The sequence below is a fragment of the Vitis vinifera genome, chromosome 17 (assembly GCF_030704535.1).
Source record: "Vitis vinifera cultivar Pinot Noir 40024 chromosome 17, ASM3070453v1".
NCBI lineage: Eukaryota > Viridiplantae > Streptophyta > Magnoliopsida > Vitales > Vitaceae > Vitis > Vitis vinifera.
In genome coordinates, this window is record NC_081821.1 from 3,655,234 (window position 1) to 3,669,708 (window position 14,475).

Genomic DNA, 14,475 nt, shown 5'->3' on the forward strand with positions numbered 1-14,475 from the left:
GACAAAAAAGTCAACTAGAAAATAGTTTATCATTAAATCATACACCTACTACACGTAATCATGAATCGTGACCCTCCAATCAAAAATTAGTACTCACAAACAATGGATCGAGACTAGTAATTGGGATGGGAGACGAAGCCCAATTGGAGGTGGGGACCTATTCCCCACTCCTTCTCTATCCCAATTATATTATTATTATGATGATGTATATAGATATATAATTTAATATGTAAAAATTTAAAAGCTTAATATAAAATTAAAAAATGTAAAAATTGAGAAAAGGCATTTTGATGAGATCCTCATGAACATAAAAAGATTGCAATCAGTTTAATAATGATATAGTGACACTGATTTTATGACTCAAACCAAGGAATTTCTTCGAAATAATACAAAATGGATCTTGTTCTATTATTGATCAATGATTTCTTTCTAAAGAATAAAGAATTGGAGTTTGAAGGATAGGAGAAGGTGCCCTCAACCCACAATAAATATAAGAGGATTTATTCAATCAGATGGTTTGAGCTCTTAGAAATATGACGTAGATGAAAAATTTACTCTTCTAATTTTGATTCATTGTTTTCACTTTATTTAATTTAAAATGAATAATGAAGCAATACTTATTTTAAGATGAGAAATGGAGTATGGATGTGCCTTAGCCGTCAGATGGGGATTACAATCTTATGGTACCTATAATAGCAATAAGAACCCTCGAGCCATCCCAATCCCTAGACCTGTTCTAATGAAATACATATAAAGGGTTTTTTTTTTCTTTTTATAAATGTAGTAAATACATTTGAAAAACAATATAATATTTTAAAATCTTCCTAAAATTATTGAAATTGAATATTTGACTTGGAAAATCATTGCTGGGTATCCAAATAACTTTGAATCAGCTCATCGCTGCAGATGTTTTGATCTAATAAAAGAAGCAGTGCAGAAAGAATGGAGATAGAAATATATCTTGAGAAGAAAAGGGATGCGTACTTGACTTTGGCGAATTCAAAGCAGTTGGAGCTGGTGCAATCGGTGGCGGCGCCTTTAGAGTTGGACAGCTTGTTGAATAAGGTTTGTCAGGACAATAACAACTGGGTTGGCTAAAACTCAAATTATATCCACATCTACCTCCAGACTCAGCACAACCTCGACATTGTCCCTCTTCTACTGTCCATTGCACCTCAAACCCTTCCTTCAGAACTTGAACAAAAGCTAATGAATGATTCATAAAGCCCTGAGCAGCAGTTGCAAGGACCGGAACGACCACACCAGCCCCGCATATGCTTACGAGTTCAGTGGCCAGGGACGTATTTAACACAAAAAAAGCACAGTCTAGAGCACCGAATTTCAAACAGATAAATTTCCAAGTCGCGGGATGTTCAAACCCTGGGGGACAATTGTAGAACAGGGTGGCGTTCTGGGTGTTGGAAGTGTATTTGAAGAGGGTGGAATCCATGGTTGCATTCTGTTCAGGACACAATATATCTTTAATGAAGAATTCATTGACTCTGGCAATCGTCAGGATTTGAGCCTCATAATTGATGTTAATGACATCATATTTTCGGTTCATTATCTCTATGGTGGCCTTAAATCCCATGCAGTCAAGCTTGAACGCCGGATGACCACAGTAATCAGGTTGGTCCCCATCTACCCAGAAAGGGTACTCAATTTTGCCCACTTCATCATTACATTGGACCGGAAAATTGCATTTCACATATGGAGAATCTTCACACCGGATCGATATTGGGAAGTGATGGGAGAGGAGGAAGATGAGGATTGAGATGAAGTGGGTAGATGGGAAGAACTTGGGATGCATCTTGAGGAGATATAGCTCATGGGAAGTGAATTAATGGAGGGGAAGTGAGCAGAGATATGAGTAGAGTGATGAGAGGGATATATACAGTAAATGGAAAAATGCGTACACAGCATAATGACTGGTCCGATTCAATCCCCACTAGACGTTATGGATTGACTTGGTAAACGCCTCATAAGTCTTTCTGTGTATAAAGCAAAATGATTGAGAATGATGTTTAGGGATTGACTGAATTCTAAAATTAATATTTCCTCTTATTAGAATTTGCAGGGAAAGCTCTTAAATTCATTCCCATACGTTTTTTATAATTCAATTTTATAGAAGTCTTTACGGCAGGTAAACGTTTGAAGTCAAAAGGCAGAAACAGGAACGGATGTTGGATACTAACAAAGAATATCTTCCTCCGTTGGATACTAACAAAGAATATCTTCCTCCTCCCTCCACTATTCTTAAATGCTATTCCAATACCAATATCTTGTTTCAAAATCTTCTAGCTATGGTTCAGTCTTTGACATCGGACCATATTGAGTACGGGGTCCAATTTTATTTGAACATGTTTAAACTATTGGTTAGACTCAAATGTTATCATAAAGAATATAAAGAATGTTATTGAAGATAAAAAAAAATGAGATCAAATATAAAATTATGATCAAGATAATAGAGTATGGAAAATGACAGAATATAAAACATATTTTTTTCCTCTCACTAATGCTTATGGAATGGACTGTTGACTCAAATTTAATGGCGTGAAGATAGGTATAAGGAAAAGCAAGGTTCAAAACCTAAAAGGATTTATGAGATAGCAAACAACCAGACGCGGCATAGTGTCTATTCTCATAGTTGGGTCAACACATCTAATGGGCCGAACCCATGTTGATTTCACCCAATCACTGGCCTCCCAAAACCATATGAAGCAAAAAGGGTCAACTACAAAATAGCCCATTACATGCGCCCACCGGACCATGCGATTGAACCAGCCACGAGTCCTCAAAACCAACGGCTACAAAATCACATCGTCGCTATCTTTAAATTTTAATTAATAGAAGGTAAAGAAGAACATACCTTTACAGTTATCCCTGCTTATGGAGCCATCCTTGCAAAAGCACAAGCCCTCCCCTTGAGCATTATTGTACCCACACAGCCCATCATGTGCCTCACATTCACCACAATCTCTAACACTTCGCCAATCAAGTATAAAGCCCTTCTTCATGGCCCCACCAAACTCACCACTCAAGTTCGCAATACTGATCTCCTCCTCCATCACCGTCGCCACCACCTTCTCCTCGCAATTTGCCAACCAATCGAAGTTGTCCGTCTCCTCCCCCACTATAAAAACATAAGACTTCATCGCATAGGATGCTAAGCACTGTATATGTTGTAAAACGGAAGAGGTGGAAGTGCAATTAAAATAAAAGGTAAGGTTCAAATCCAAAGAAGAGTAATACAACGGAAGCGTGGCATTGATAGTAAGGTTGTGACGCGCCCTGGGGCACGATTGGTCCAAAATGTCAATATCCACCAGGGTGAGGGTATATTCTTCATAACTGATATTTTTGACGTAGTATGAATCACTGGGTAGACTCAGTATGGGCTCACCGGAGTCGGAGCAAGTGAGACCGAAGTCACGGTACCCACAAAATTGGGTAGAGGTGGTGTTGTCTAGGCGCCAGAAAGGGTACCTTATCTGTACACCGTTACCACAGTCATATGTCGGACATGGTGACGATAAGTTTGCAGCGGTGCCGGAGGCGGTGGGGAAGATGGAGAGAACCAGGAGGAAGAAGGTGGGGTGTGACATGGCGGTGAAGTTCATGAAAGAAATGAATTAATTTGTGGGAGCACTACTGGCTTAATATCATAGATTTGGTTTCCCTTTGTTGTTATGAAGCATTAGTGCTTATATATTAATACTAGGAATCAGTAATGACCTTGGACCGCATGTGAGAAAGGAATCTTTTGATATATATATATATATATTAATTCACCACGGTGAAAATGGTACATGGAGATGAATATTTAACTTCTATTTTCATTTCTATTTTAATAAGAATAAATTTGACGATTTCAATTCTTGGATATATTTAGGAATGTAAGATGAGAATTATTATTTATTTTTATTTCAATGTTAAAATTTTTATTTTTATTTTTAAAAAAACTTTTATACATATTTAAAAAAAAATACTCTTTTACATGTGATTTAAAAACGTATTTGTTTTAAAATTTTATACCACTATTGATTGTTGTTCTTGAAAAACAATTTTTCAAAAAGGTTTAATAATTTTTTAAAATAATTTAAAATTCAAAGATATATATAATGAATATAAAAATTAATAGATATAATTAATATTTTAAATTCTTTAATAAATCTTCTCATTTCTAAGAATAATTTAAAATTCAAAAATTGATTAATTAATTATAGATTAAATAAAAAAATTTAGAGATTAAATAAAAAAAATTAGAATATCATATCTTTAGTTGAGTATTAAAGTTATGCATGTAATAAAAATTTTGACTTATTTATAAGTTAAAAAATTAAATTTTGTTTGTTTTAAAATTCATTTAATATAAAATAGTATTAGCATTTATTAAATTTATATTATTATTATTTATTTATTAAAAATAAATCAATTATGCTTTAATAAGATATTAATATCAATATTTATAAAAATATGATTATGATTTTATTATAATATTAATATTCATATTTTATTAAAAACTATTTTTATTTTTAATAAGCCTTGAATTAAAGTTAGTTTATATTATACAAATGGAATTTATAATTTATTTATTTTTATAAAATCTAAAAAAAATAATTTATCAAAAAAGGTTTCTAATTTTTTTAATTTTTGAAAAAAAAATTAAAAATAAGTTATACTAAGGAATCAAAATACCTTCTACAAAGAGATAAATTAAAATCACACTTATAAGTGGAATTTTATTTTCTTGCTATCATTATTGATTTCATTCCTATCCTCACTTGAATTATCCAAACATGGAAATAGATGAAAAGAGGAAAGGGATTTCCATTCCCACTCCCCATCAAACATGTCCTTAATGCTACTAACATATACATTTTTTTTTTCTTTTAATGAATGTATCTAGTATCTTAAAAACACATTTCTTCTATTAGTCACCAATAAATTCTATAAATAAGGGTTCCCTTGTCCTTTTGGGATTTACAGTCTCATTCATTCATTCTCTCCACTCTTATTATTTTTTAATCGTTTAAACTTTCAAGTTTTTATTAACTTCAAGTTTATTATTTTCTTTTTTATACTAAATTTTCTTTGTATTTAAGAAAGTATAAATCACCAAATGATTTTTTGTTTATTGTGATTTAAAGTGCTATCATCACAATAAATAAATAAATAAATAATCGTTATATTATGATAAACAATCATCTATACTATAAACACCTAAGTGAAGTGAAATTTGTGTTAAGGACATAAAGTCCAACCCTAACCTCGATTAACCCAAGAAGACCATCTAATCGATAGTTGGGACAACAAATCCACCTTTTAAATATGCATTTTCATATTCCAGTAAACAAAAATATTTGAATATAAAAACCTCGTCTTCATATAATTCAACAATATTATTAGTTATATCAATAGAATATTTGTTAATGATTTTGGGTATAGACCATCTGCAAATTTAATCTTTAAAAGATATTTTTTTCCCTCAAAGAAATGATCTTGAGTTACCTAACTAGTGTTAAAATTCAGAGGTGAAAAAATAATAATATCGTAGTAGTCTCCATCTTCGATCTTTCAATACATATCCATCCATATATAGTTAAATTTCTTGGGAGTTTCCTCGAATTGCTCAGTCAATACGAAATTGACTCACAAGCTTCCCAACTTGACAAGTAGCAATATAATATAGAGACGTGTGGCTTCCACGTTCCTTTAATTTTTGAAGGCTTCTTTGTTCAATCTTTCTCTAATCTCTATTTGCTTTTCTACTTAAATATTATAATTTCCATGGTGGTTGAAAGTAGAAAGGACAGTCCAAGAATTTTTTTAATCAATAATCTCCACTAGTTAACAAAGTTTAATTAATTAATAGCCATTCACAGCCCTTAGCTTTTAAGATTCCTCATGGCTTAATATATTAATCCCCAAAACCTTGTGCCCTCATATGCATAAATATGAACAGATTTTTTCAAAGATTAATATTCATAATAATTCATATTCTAAACGTCAACCTGTGTCTTCTCTTGGTATAATGACCTTACTGTGTGAGCCCATGGTTTTTGCGCTGGTTTTGGGCTTAAGAGGCCAAGTCAATGTACATCTCCTCCATGCCCTTATCTCTTTTACACCCTTTTTATCATCTTATAATTGCCAGAATTTAATTTTCCAGAATTTTCTTTATATCAAAAAAACATCTTTTGGAAATAGACATGAAACTACCTCTCCAACGAGACTTTGAAAAGTTCAACGACAATTAGAGTCTTTTACGAAAAGCTTCAACGTTGAAAGAATAATTTTTTAGGTTAATTTCATTCAACTTTTATGAGACTTACCACCTATGATATTCATCTAGTCCTACATCAGCGTAGTTTTTAGAAATATTGGATTGCAATATTTTAGGAATTCATCTTCTTATCATCCCATTTAGAAGTATCGTAAAATGTTTTCTACCACTTAGGGTTTTACCATCTAGCCAAACATCAGAGTCAATAACCTCACCCATGGTTTTAAAAATTGGATTGGACATGGTTTCGGTCCAGTCTAATCAATTGACTCGAAAATATCTTAAACCGGAATCAAATCGATTGAACCAACGGTCCAATCGGTGAACCAAACAAAGCGATCGATTCCATCAGAACCCAACGATTTGATCATTTTATTTATTTATTTATTTATTTATTTATTTATTATTATTATTATTATTTTACAGTATCAAAACGATATCGTTTTGGAGGATATAAAAACACTTTCATCCTCCTTCTACATCTGAACCAAAAGTAAAGAAGTTGTCGCCCCCCAACGTGTAGCGATACCCATGCTAGCTCCCATCGGCGACCTCCTTGGCTGTTACACTGCCTGCTCGCCCGCCCAACCGCCTCGGCTCAAAACCCGTTGCAACCCCCCTCCCCTCTTTTTCCCTCGCACTATACGATCCCCAAACCCCATCAGCGGTCAAAGCGCCCCTCCAAAAAACCCGATTGTGTGCGGCTTCCGACTTTGCCCAATAGTTGGAAGGTTGATATTTTCAAATTTATTTTTTATGTTTTATATTTAATAATTTTAATGTGTTTTTTTTATATTATGATATTATTTTTAATATTCAATTTTTATAAATTTTTTGTTTATTTATTAGTCTTCATAGCAACAGTGTTATGCAAGGGTGGGAGATTGGGAGTTCAAATTGATGAAGTAAAAAATGTCTTTTATATGGATTTACATGGATTGTATGAAATATGATTTAATGGTAAAATTAAAAACATTATAATTTTAAATAAATTTTTTATTTTAAAATAAGTTTTTTATTTAAAAATAAATATTAAATTTTTATATTTTAAATTAAAATTATGATTTTAATTTAAATTTCTAATTTGAAACTAATTTTCTGATTTTCAAATAAAATTTTAATTTTTAAATAATATATACATAATTTTAGTTTTATTTTTATAACTATTTTAAATTTAAATAATTTATAAATTATATATTTATGATGTCACCTACCGTTGGTCTGACAAGTGAACCGCAAATTGGTAACTTTTTCGATTCATTGACCGATCCGATTCTAAAAATATTGACCTCACCTTATGGCTTCCTATTTGTTATGGAAGTGGTAGGGAGTTTCAAAATAAAATTGCATTAAACACTTCAAAGATACATGTGTTATCATGTCCATCCAATGTGCAAAAGTCGAACAATTTATTTAAATTATACAAAAGTGTGCACTTTCATCGGTTACAAAACATATGTCAAGAATTAAATAAGACAAAGCAATATTTATTTTTACAAACTTGATATAAATCAATGCATTTGTTTGAATAAAAATTTAATATATATCTCATGTTATTAATCAAAATAAACAAATAATATATAGCATATGTAGGAAATATCTATTTTAACAAAAATTTAGTAAAATCATGTCCAAAAATTCTCAACAATCAAAATTTACTTATGATGACTGTACAAAGTCTAGATCCTCTCCTGACAAAAGAAGATTTAAGTAGACTTAAAAACTTCAAAATTTTCTTGTAGGCGCTAACATCGTCCAAATGAAAGGAAAATTATTGATTAGACTCATCATCGAGTCCACTATTTTCTGGAAATAATTTGGGGTCTTAACATTTTTTCAAAAATCCCATAAATTGAAAGAATCCAAACCAATTAGAATAACAAGGTATTCTTCCTTCATGAGAGCCATCTTCTTTTTCATGAAGTTATCTTCCTCAACCCAACACAAACCTATTGCATTAAAGATGATTGAGCTTTGATTTGGGTCTTTTAATGTTGCAATAACTCAGGAGTTCATCCATATGGGTTGAAAAGACATAGTTAAATTCCCCTTAATCAACATCATAAAAATTCATTCTCATATGATTTCAAATAATTATATATGAATTAAAACTTATAATATAATTTTTTTTTTCACTTTCTAAGCTCCCAAATAGCTCATAACCCGAGATAAACAAGGGTCTTATCTTTACAATTAGGAACATGTATTTAAACGTTAAAAGTTGTTTCTACATCGGTTAAACATTTTCCTTCATTTTCAAAGTAGCTAAACAGTCCAAAAGGCAAGGGAAAATGATTGGAAGTACCCAATTTTTTTTTACATCCAACACCCCAGTTTTTAACAACACTTTCCCACCACAAGAGGTGAAGAAGTGGAATAATATAAAAATATAGAACAATATTTTGACCTCTAATATTTCCTTTAACCAGAGATGAAAAGTAATCCCTACTTTTTATTTTCATACCCATTTTCCACATCATTCCTCTCAATAAAATTCTTAAGGAAGAAGAAGAAAAGAAAAGGGAACGACGAAAGAAATTGTGAATTTTCTCTCTAATTTAGCCTTATTTTTTAGTTTACTATTCAATTTTTTTTATATTTTTTATTGTTATAAAGTGACAAAAACATGCAAGAATAACAACAATCATGCCCTTAAAATCTTTGCACTTCTCTTAAGTGCGTTGGATGTGCTTAAAATATTTTTTAAATTAATTAATTATTATTTTTTATTTTTAATTATTTTTAAGTACTTGAATTAATATTAGATCTTTAATATTTTAAAATTATGAAATTTATTATTTAAGGAAAATTTAATTGACTATAAAAATCAAAGAAGTTCATCAACTTTGTATTTCTTAAAAAAAGAAAAAACTATTGGATTGTTACAAAAGATATATTCACTCAATGACAATGAAGTGCAAATATTTATAATTTTAAATAAACAAAAGCTAGCTTTTTTTTCCTTAGCTATAATTGATACATCTAAGCAAGGGAACCCTTCGGATTCCAATTTTTAGGCTAGAAACTGTTATCAAAAACCAATTAGCTAAATGCGAAGAATCAAGTCTAATAATCCGGAGAAAACCAAACTTTTTCCCAAACAAAATCATAATCAATGTTTATGTACGTATTTTTTTCAAACACAAAACTTTAAGAACCAATTAATATCCTAGAACTTATATATGTTTAACTTTTCTTGGGAGATGGATCTCAAAAACCCCAATTGTGGGGGGTTTGAGGCTGCTGCAGCTGATCTTCTTTGTGAAAATCTGTGTATACCCAAAATGTAACCAAAAGGGGGAAAAAGGGTCATGTGTCTGACCATGGACTTCACTGACTTCCACTAAACTTTGAACGAATGCATAGGACTCAGGCGTTCGTGGAATGGTTGCTTAACTCTTCATAAAACTCATAATATCATTGGATTTCCTTAATTTATTGTTCTTTCTTACTGCCTACGCAAGAGCTGTTAGCAACTACTTTTCCTTTTTTCAGGAACAATAGTAGTACCATACTAGTGTACTACTGCATGTGCCCAGCCAAAAACTAGGAATTATGTTGGATGAAATCTCATCTCCTTGCACCCCCATAAGCCACAAAACATTTCATCCGGGGGGCAGCGATGGAGAGGATTCAACTACACGTACGTGTTCATATACACCAAATAATGTTGCAAAATCTTGCTTCAGCTCCCATTAAAAGTCCTTGAAGGAGGTGTTATATTGCAGCCTGATGAGGACTCTGTAAGGTAATAACGGACGCCAGTGTCAACTGGTGTGCCTTGATATGCAGCATTCATCTGCCAATTGCTGCTTCCTACATCTGCATTCCCGACCTCCATACTACTTTTATCAGTAAGGTAGCATCCATGTGGCTGCAGTGGTGCTCTTGCCATGGTCTCCTGAAGATTGGGATGCTGCTCACCCAGCTCACCTATAGTTTTTCAAGCATAGACATGTTTAATTATTAGTATAGACTTGTACCACATATAAGGTTCTTGGAGCTTCCCAATTCAAGAAGGGCAAATTCCTCTTCCAATGAAAGGATAGGTTTGAATTAAATACCTCGTGTTAGTAGGGCAGTCTCATTCAAACTTCCATCGACCTCTTCTAATGAATTCCAATTTGAATATGCTTGAATAACAAATTTCTCAACGTAGGTCTGCAAATGCCAAATGAATATATACATAAGAACATTATGATTAAATGAACAGAGAAAAAAAATGTGTTAAGTTCATACCCTGTCAAGATTTGATAGTTCTTGCCGAGCATAAATCTGTCCATTAATATCCATCATCACAATTTGACATATGGCATTCAAGGTAACGGTGAAATTATATCCGCGTAGAATATACAAGTTTTTCCCCAAATCGCAATTCCTGGCATGCTTAATCACTACTTCCCACATTTTCTCTGACATCCCGGGGCCTAATATCTGTGGCAAAATCATTGAAGAATTACTGGAGTTGTAACAAATAATTTCATACAAGAAAGGAAATAAGGGGAAAAGAGAAATTAACATACCGTTCTAAGTTTTTGTGGATCGACAATGGACAGCTTCAAAAGGTCCTGTACTGTGTTGATGTTCTCGGAGGCCAGCTTCTTGTGGAAAGCCCCATCTTTTCCGATCTTCTCAAGGCGCCATACCTCATCGTTTAACATGGGTGGATGGTGCTTCTTGTATACTGTATACGTGGGAAAAAGTAAGTAGATAGTAATTAGCAGATATCTTATAAAGGAAAAGACCAGATGATTGCTCCATGGGATACTTCAATTACTGGGGCCTATACATTGATGCATCCTTTTCAGACGCATTGTCAAGAAGTAACAAAAGCGAACAGAACAGTAGCCCTTTTTTGACTGGAATTTGAGATCTTTGGGCTGAGAGGATAAAAGGGAAATGGCCTTTCTGAATGATGTGAGAGGCCTCGGTCCTATTACATTGAAATACAGCCTATTTAATCAAAGACAAGGGACCATGGTGCAACCAGCTTCAAGCCACAAATCAGTCTCGTATCAATATTTGACCACTATGTGAGCCACACACGTTGTTTAGTAGTACCAAGTTTCTGTACTAGTTTTTTCAAAATAACACTAAAATGATTGGGAATTAGCTGGTCCTATAAGCATTTAGGGTTTGGTTGCAGCCGATAAGATCAAGCATTTATCACCAACCCCCATTAAACAAAAAGGTAGAGAGTTAAAAAATCACTGGTGAGCCAATGACCAGTTCATAGTAACAAATAAACCTGCATATATAATATATACTCCATCATGCAGTACTTAATTTGATCACATGTGATGCTAAATCTAATGAGCTTAAATAAGACTTTTAAAAAGGTAAATTCTTTTTAAAAGAGTTATCTTTATGTCATTTTAATATTGAAGAATCAAAGTTTGGCTGAACAGCTAAATTAAGCCCTTTAAGAAGTGATAAAGAGAGAGACTTACATTCTCCACGGTGGTCTTTAACAGCAAAAGCTTCTGTAATGGCTTCACGGATACTAACATCATGGCGGCTACCCGGGACAACTCTTGCACCGAGCCTGAACTTCCTGCTTCGTATCCAGCTAGAATTATCGGTGAATTCGATGTCTCCAATCATTGCTAATCCATCCCTCATGGTGACAATCACGTCTCCAGCTAGCAGTGGTCGCTTGCCGGTTCTCTCCCTCACGATATTGTCTTCGAATTCTTTGCTGGACCAGGTGTTGCAGTCCCCTTGGGGGAAGTCGCCGTCAAGAACCACGATCTCTACTTTGATAGAATAAGGTAGAGTTGTTGGAACCATTTGATCACCACTTGTTTCCACGATATGGAGCTGAAGTGGGCTGTTTTCGGCGTATCCTATCTTGGTCCCCGTGAATATTGGAAGCGAGAGCCTCTTAGTGAAGATCAGTTGCAAGTTTGATGCTTCCAGGGCTTGAATTCGCAAGGAGGGAGACCTAGTGAAAGTGCATGAACTGCGTATTCCACGCTCCACCTCTTCGTTTACCTGCAAACATCAAGAAATAAGAATCCAGAAATCTTTCATAAGAAGAACTATATAAATGAATCGAACCGAGTTCTGTTGATAAATGAAGTATGTATTGGTTTAATTTCATCAACATACCACTCGTCTAAGCATTGGTTCCAAGGCCGTACAGATGTTCTGAAATGAATTCCCCATAAGAACTTCTCCAATTACACTGTCATGAGACAAGACCATTGCCAAGTAAGAGATTTTATTCAAATAGACATTACTGCAATTTAATACCAAAAACCCAAGTTTTATTCTGAACATATATCCATTAAAACCAAAAGAAGATCGAAAGAACAAAAAGCATATTGAAGTAATCTGTAACACATACGAAGTGAAAAAAGGTCTAGTTCTAGTCCGTTTCTCAGTCGGTTGATCCGGGTCGGATCCAAAATCATTCAATAATCGTTTGGCAGCCATAGTCTGAAGAATACTATTTCATAGAAGCAGCTAAACACAGCAATAAATAACGAGGGAGAGAGAGTTGTGGAGGAGGGCTAAGAGGGGCCAAAGCCTTTCCCTATTTATGTGAAAGGTATGCGGGGTCCAATATTGGTTGGTCAATAAAAAATAAACGTAAAAGAGGCTTCTCGGAATGATGGAGGAAGCATCAGGGTGGGAGAGCAACATGATGACCATAGATGATGTGATGACTTTGACAATAAGCCACTCTCAAAGTCAATGACCATCCATGGTGATGAAGCTACCATGCGTGTGACCAAATGACTAAGATGCAAGGTGCAGCCACAGAATATTATTTCTCTGCAAGTTAGAGGAAATCGTTGAAAAGTTTCGAAGGCAGTTCGGAAAACTTTTTATGATAGGAAACCTGCAGGAAACATCCTGTCTCATCTGAAGTGTCATGATCATATGGATTCCAACTTCATTTTTTATAATATGTAAACATGTATACTTTTCAAACTTCTTTCTTTATATATTCTCTTGCGAAAATTTTCCTCATATTTCCAAGAAATTTCCTTGTTTCTGGGATATTGATACATGACTAAAATTTTCGTTTATCACGATTTGTAACGTGCAAAAGTTGAATCGTCTTTTACTACGCTACTTGGTCTTATTATTTATATTTGTATATGTTATTTTAAATATATCTATATTTAAAATTTAATATTAAAATAAAATTTTGATAAATTAATTAATTTTAATTGTTTTGTTTTCCAATTTGATTTAATTGATGATTAGAAATGGAGAAGAAACTAACTTTTAGGACCTATTTGACAAAACAAAAATGTAAAAAATCACGTTTAGCTATTAGAAATTATTTTCTATTTTTTGTCCTTAAGAATATAAAATAGAGTATTTTCAGATAATATTTTTTTTAGTTATTTTCTATTGTTTTCACTTGTTTTATGATAATTATTTTAAAAAATAATTATACAAACATATAGAATGATTAAAAATAAAGTATTTGCTTTAAAAATTATTTTTAAAACTTATTCAATAATATTAAAAATAGGTTAAAAACATTTCAGGTTCATAAACAAACTTTTATTTTATAAAACATCATAAAACCATTTTCGAAAACAATTATCAAATAAGGTTTTAGTTTACTGATTTCCATGCTTTTCACCATCCTTTTTCACCCTTCTCACTCTATCCATATATTTATATGTAAAGGAGAATTATTAATAATACTTAAATATATGAAGTTAAAAAAATCTAAAAGTTTGGTGTTAAGTATTCATAATCACATAAAATGCAAAAACATTTACACGTCTATTTTTATATTCACCTAGGTGCCAAAAAAATGCTATAAAGATATGTACCAAGGTACCAATGTTGAAGAAATATGACACTAAGATATACAATAAAATAAGAATAAGGTATAAAAAAAATAAAATCAATTAATTTGTATCAAAGGTATTAAGAAGTAGAAGCTAGGTATGAATTAACAAGATCAAGGTATAACAAAATAAGAATAAGATATGAAATAAATTGACAAACTAATTTGTATCTTAGATGTATGACAAAAAAATGGAAGTCATATACAAATTAAAAGGAATTGACTAGCCAAATTTATTGAAATTTTGATCAAGGTACAAGGATAAATGAGAGCAATATATGAAAAAATAGGATGAAAGTAAAAACAATGAGATTAAAATATAAATAAACAGCATCAAGTTAAAGTGGAATGAGAAAGAAAAAAATGAGAC

General features: G+C 32.6%; 2 protein-coding genes across 2 annotated transcripts; both read right to left on the reverse strand.

Annotated features, from left to right (window-relative positions):
• Positions 1-860: 860 nt before the first annotated feature.
• LOC104882351 (LEAF RUST 10 DISEASE-RESISTANCE LOCUS RECEPTOR-LIKE PROTEIN KINASE-like 2.7) lies at positions 861-3,605 on the reverse strand. The gene is made up of 3 exons (XM_059734180.1): positions 2,870-3,605; positions 985-1,671; positions 861-916 (listed from the first exon to the last, which is right to left on the reverse strand). Exons 1-3 carry the CDS (start codon positions 3,603-3,605, stop codon positions 861-863), a joined length of 1,479 nt encoding a protein of 492 aa, XP_059590163.1.
• Positions 3,606-9,662: 6,057 nt separating this feature from the next.
• LOC100259493 (protein SAR DEFICIENT 1) lies at positions 9,663-12,838 on the reverse strand. The gene is made up of 7 exons (XM_010665312.3): positions 12,636-12,838; positions 12,398-12,473; positions 11,737-12,280; positions 10,810-10,970; positions 10,526-10,720; positions 10,351-10,447; positions 9,663-10,219 (listed from the first exon to the last, which is right to left on the reverse strand). Exons 1-7 carry the CDS (start codon positions 12,722-12,724, stop codon positions 9,972-9,974), a joined length of 1,410 nt encoding a protein of 469 aa, XP_010663614.1. The 5' UTR covers positions 12,725-12,838; the 3' UTR covers positions 9,663-9,971.
• Between the last annotated feature and the right edge of the window lie 1,637 nt (positions 12,839-14,475).

Excerpts from the sequence above, each read along its gene's own strand:
- LOC104882351 (XM_059734180.1), bottom strand. The coding sequence starts at position 3,605 with ATGTCACACCCCACCTTCTTCCTCCTGGTTCTCTCCATCTTCCCCACC. Across the intron at positions 1,672-2,869 it reads AAGCAGGGATAACTGTAAAG|TGGGCAAAATTGAGTACCCT; the intron begins GTATGTTCTTCT and ends GTAATGATGAAG. Across the intron at positions 917-984 it reads TTTGAATTCGCCAAAGTCAA|ATCAAAACATCTGCAGCGAT; the intron begins GTACGCATCCCT and ends TTCTTTTATTAG.
- LOC100259493 (XM_010665312.3), bottom strand. The coding sequence starts at position 12,724 with ATGGCTGCCAAACGATTATTGAATGATTTTGGATCCGACCCGGATCAA. Across the intron at positions 12,281-12,397 it reads AACCAATGCTTAGACGAGTG|GTAAACGAAGAGGTGGAGCG; the intron begins GTATGTTGATGA and ends TGATGTTTGCAG. Across the intron at positions 10,448-10,525 it reads AACTATCAAATCTTGACAGG|ACCTACGTTGAGAAATTTGT; the intron begins GTATGAACTTAA and ends TGGCATTTGCAG.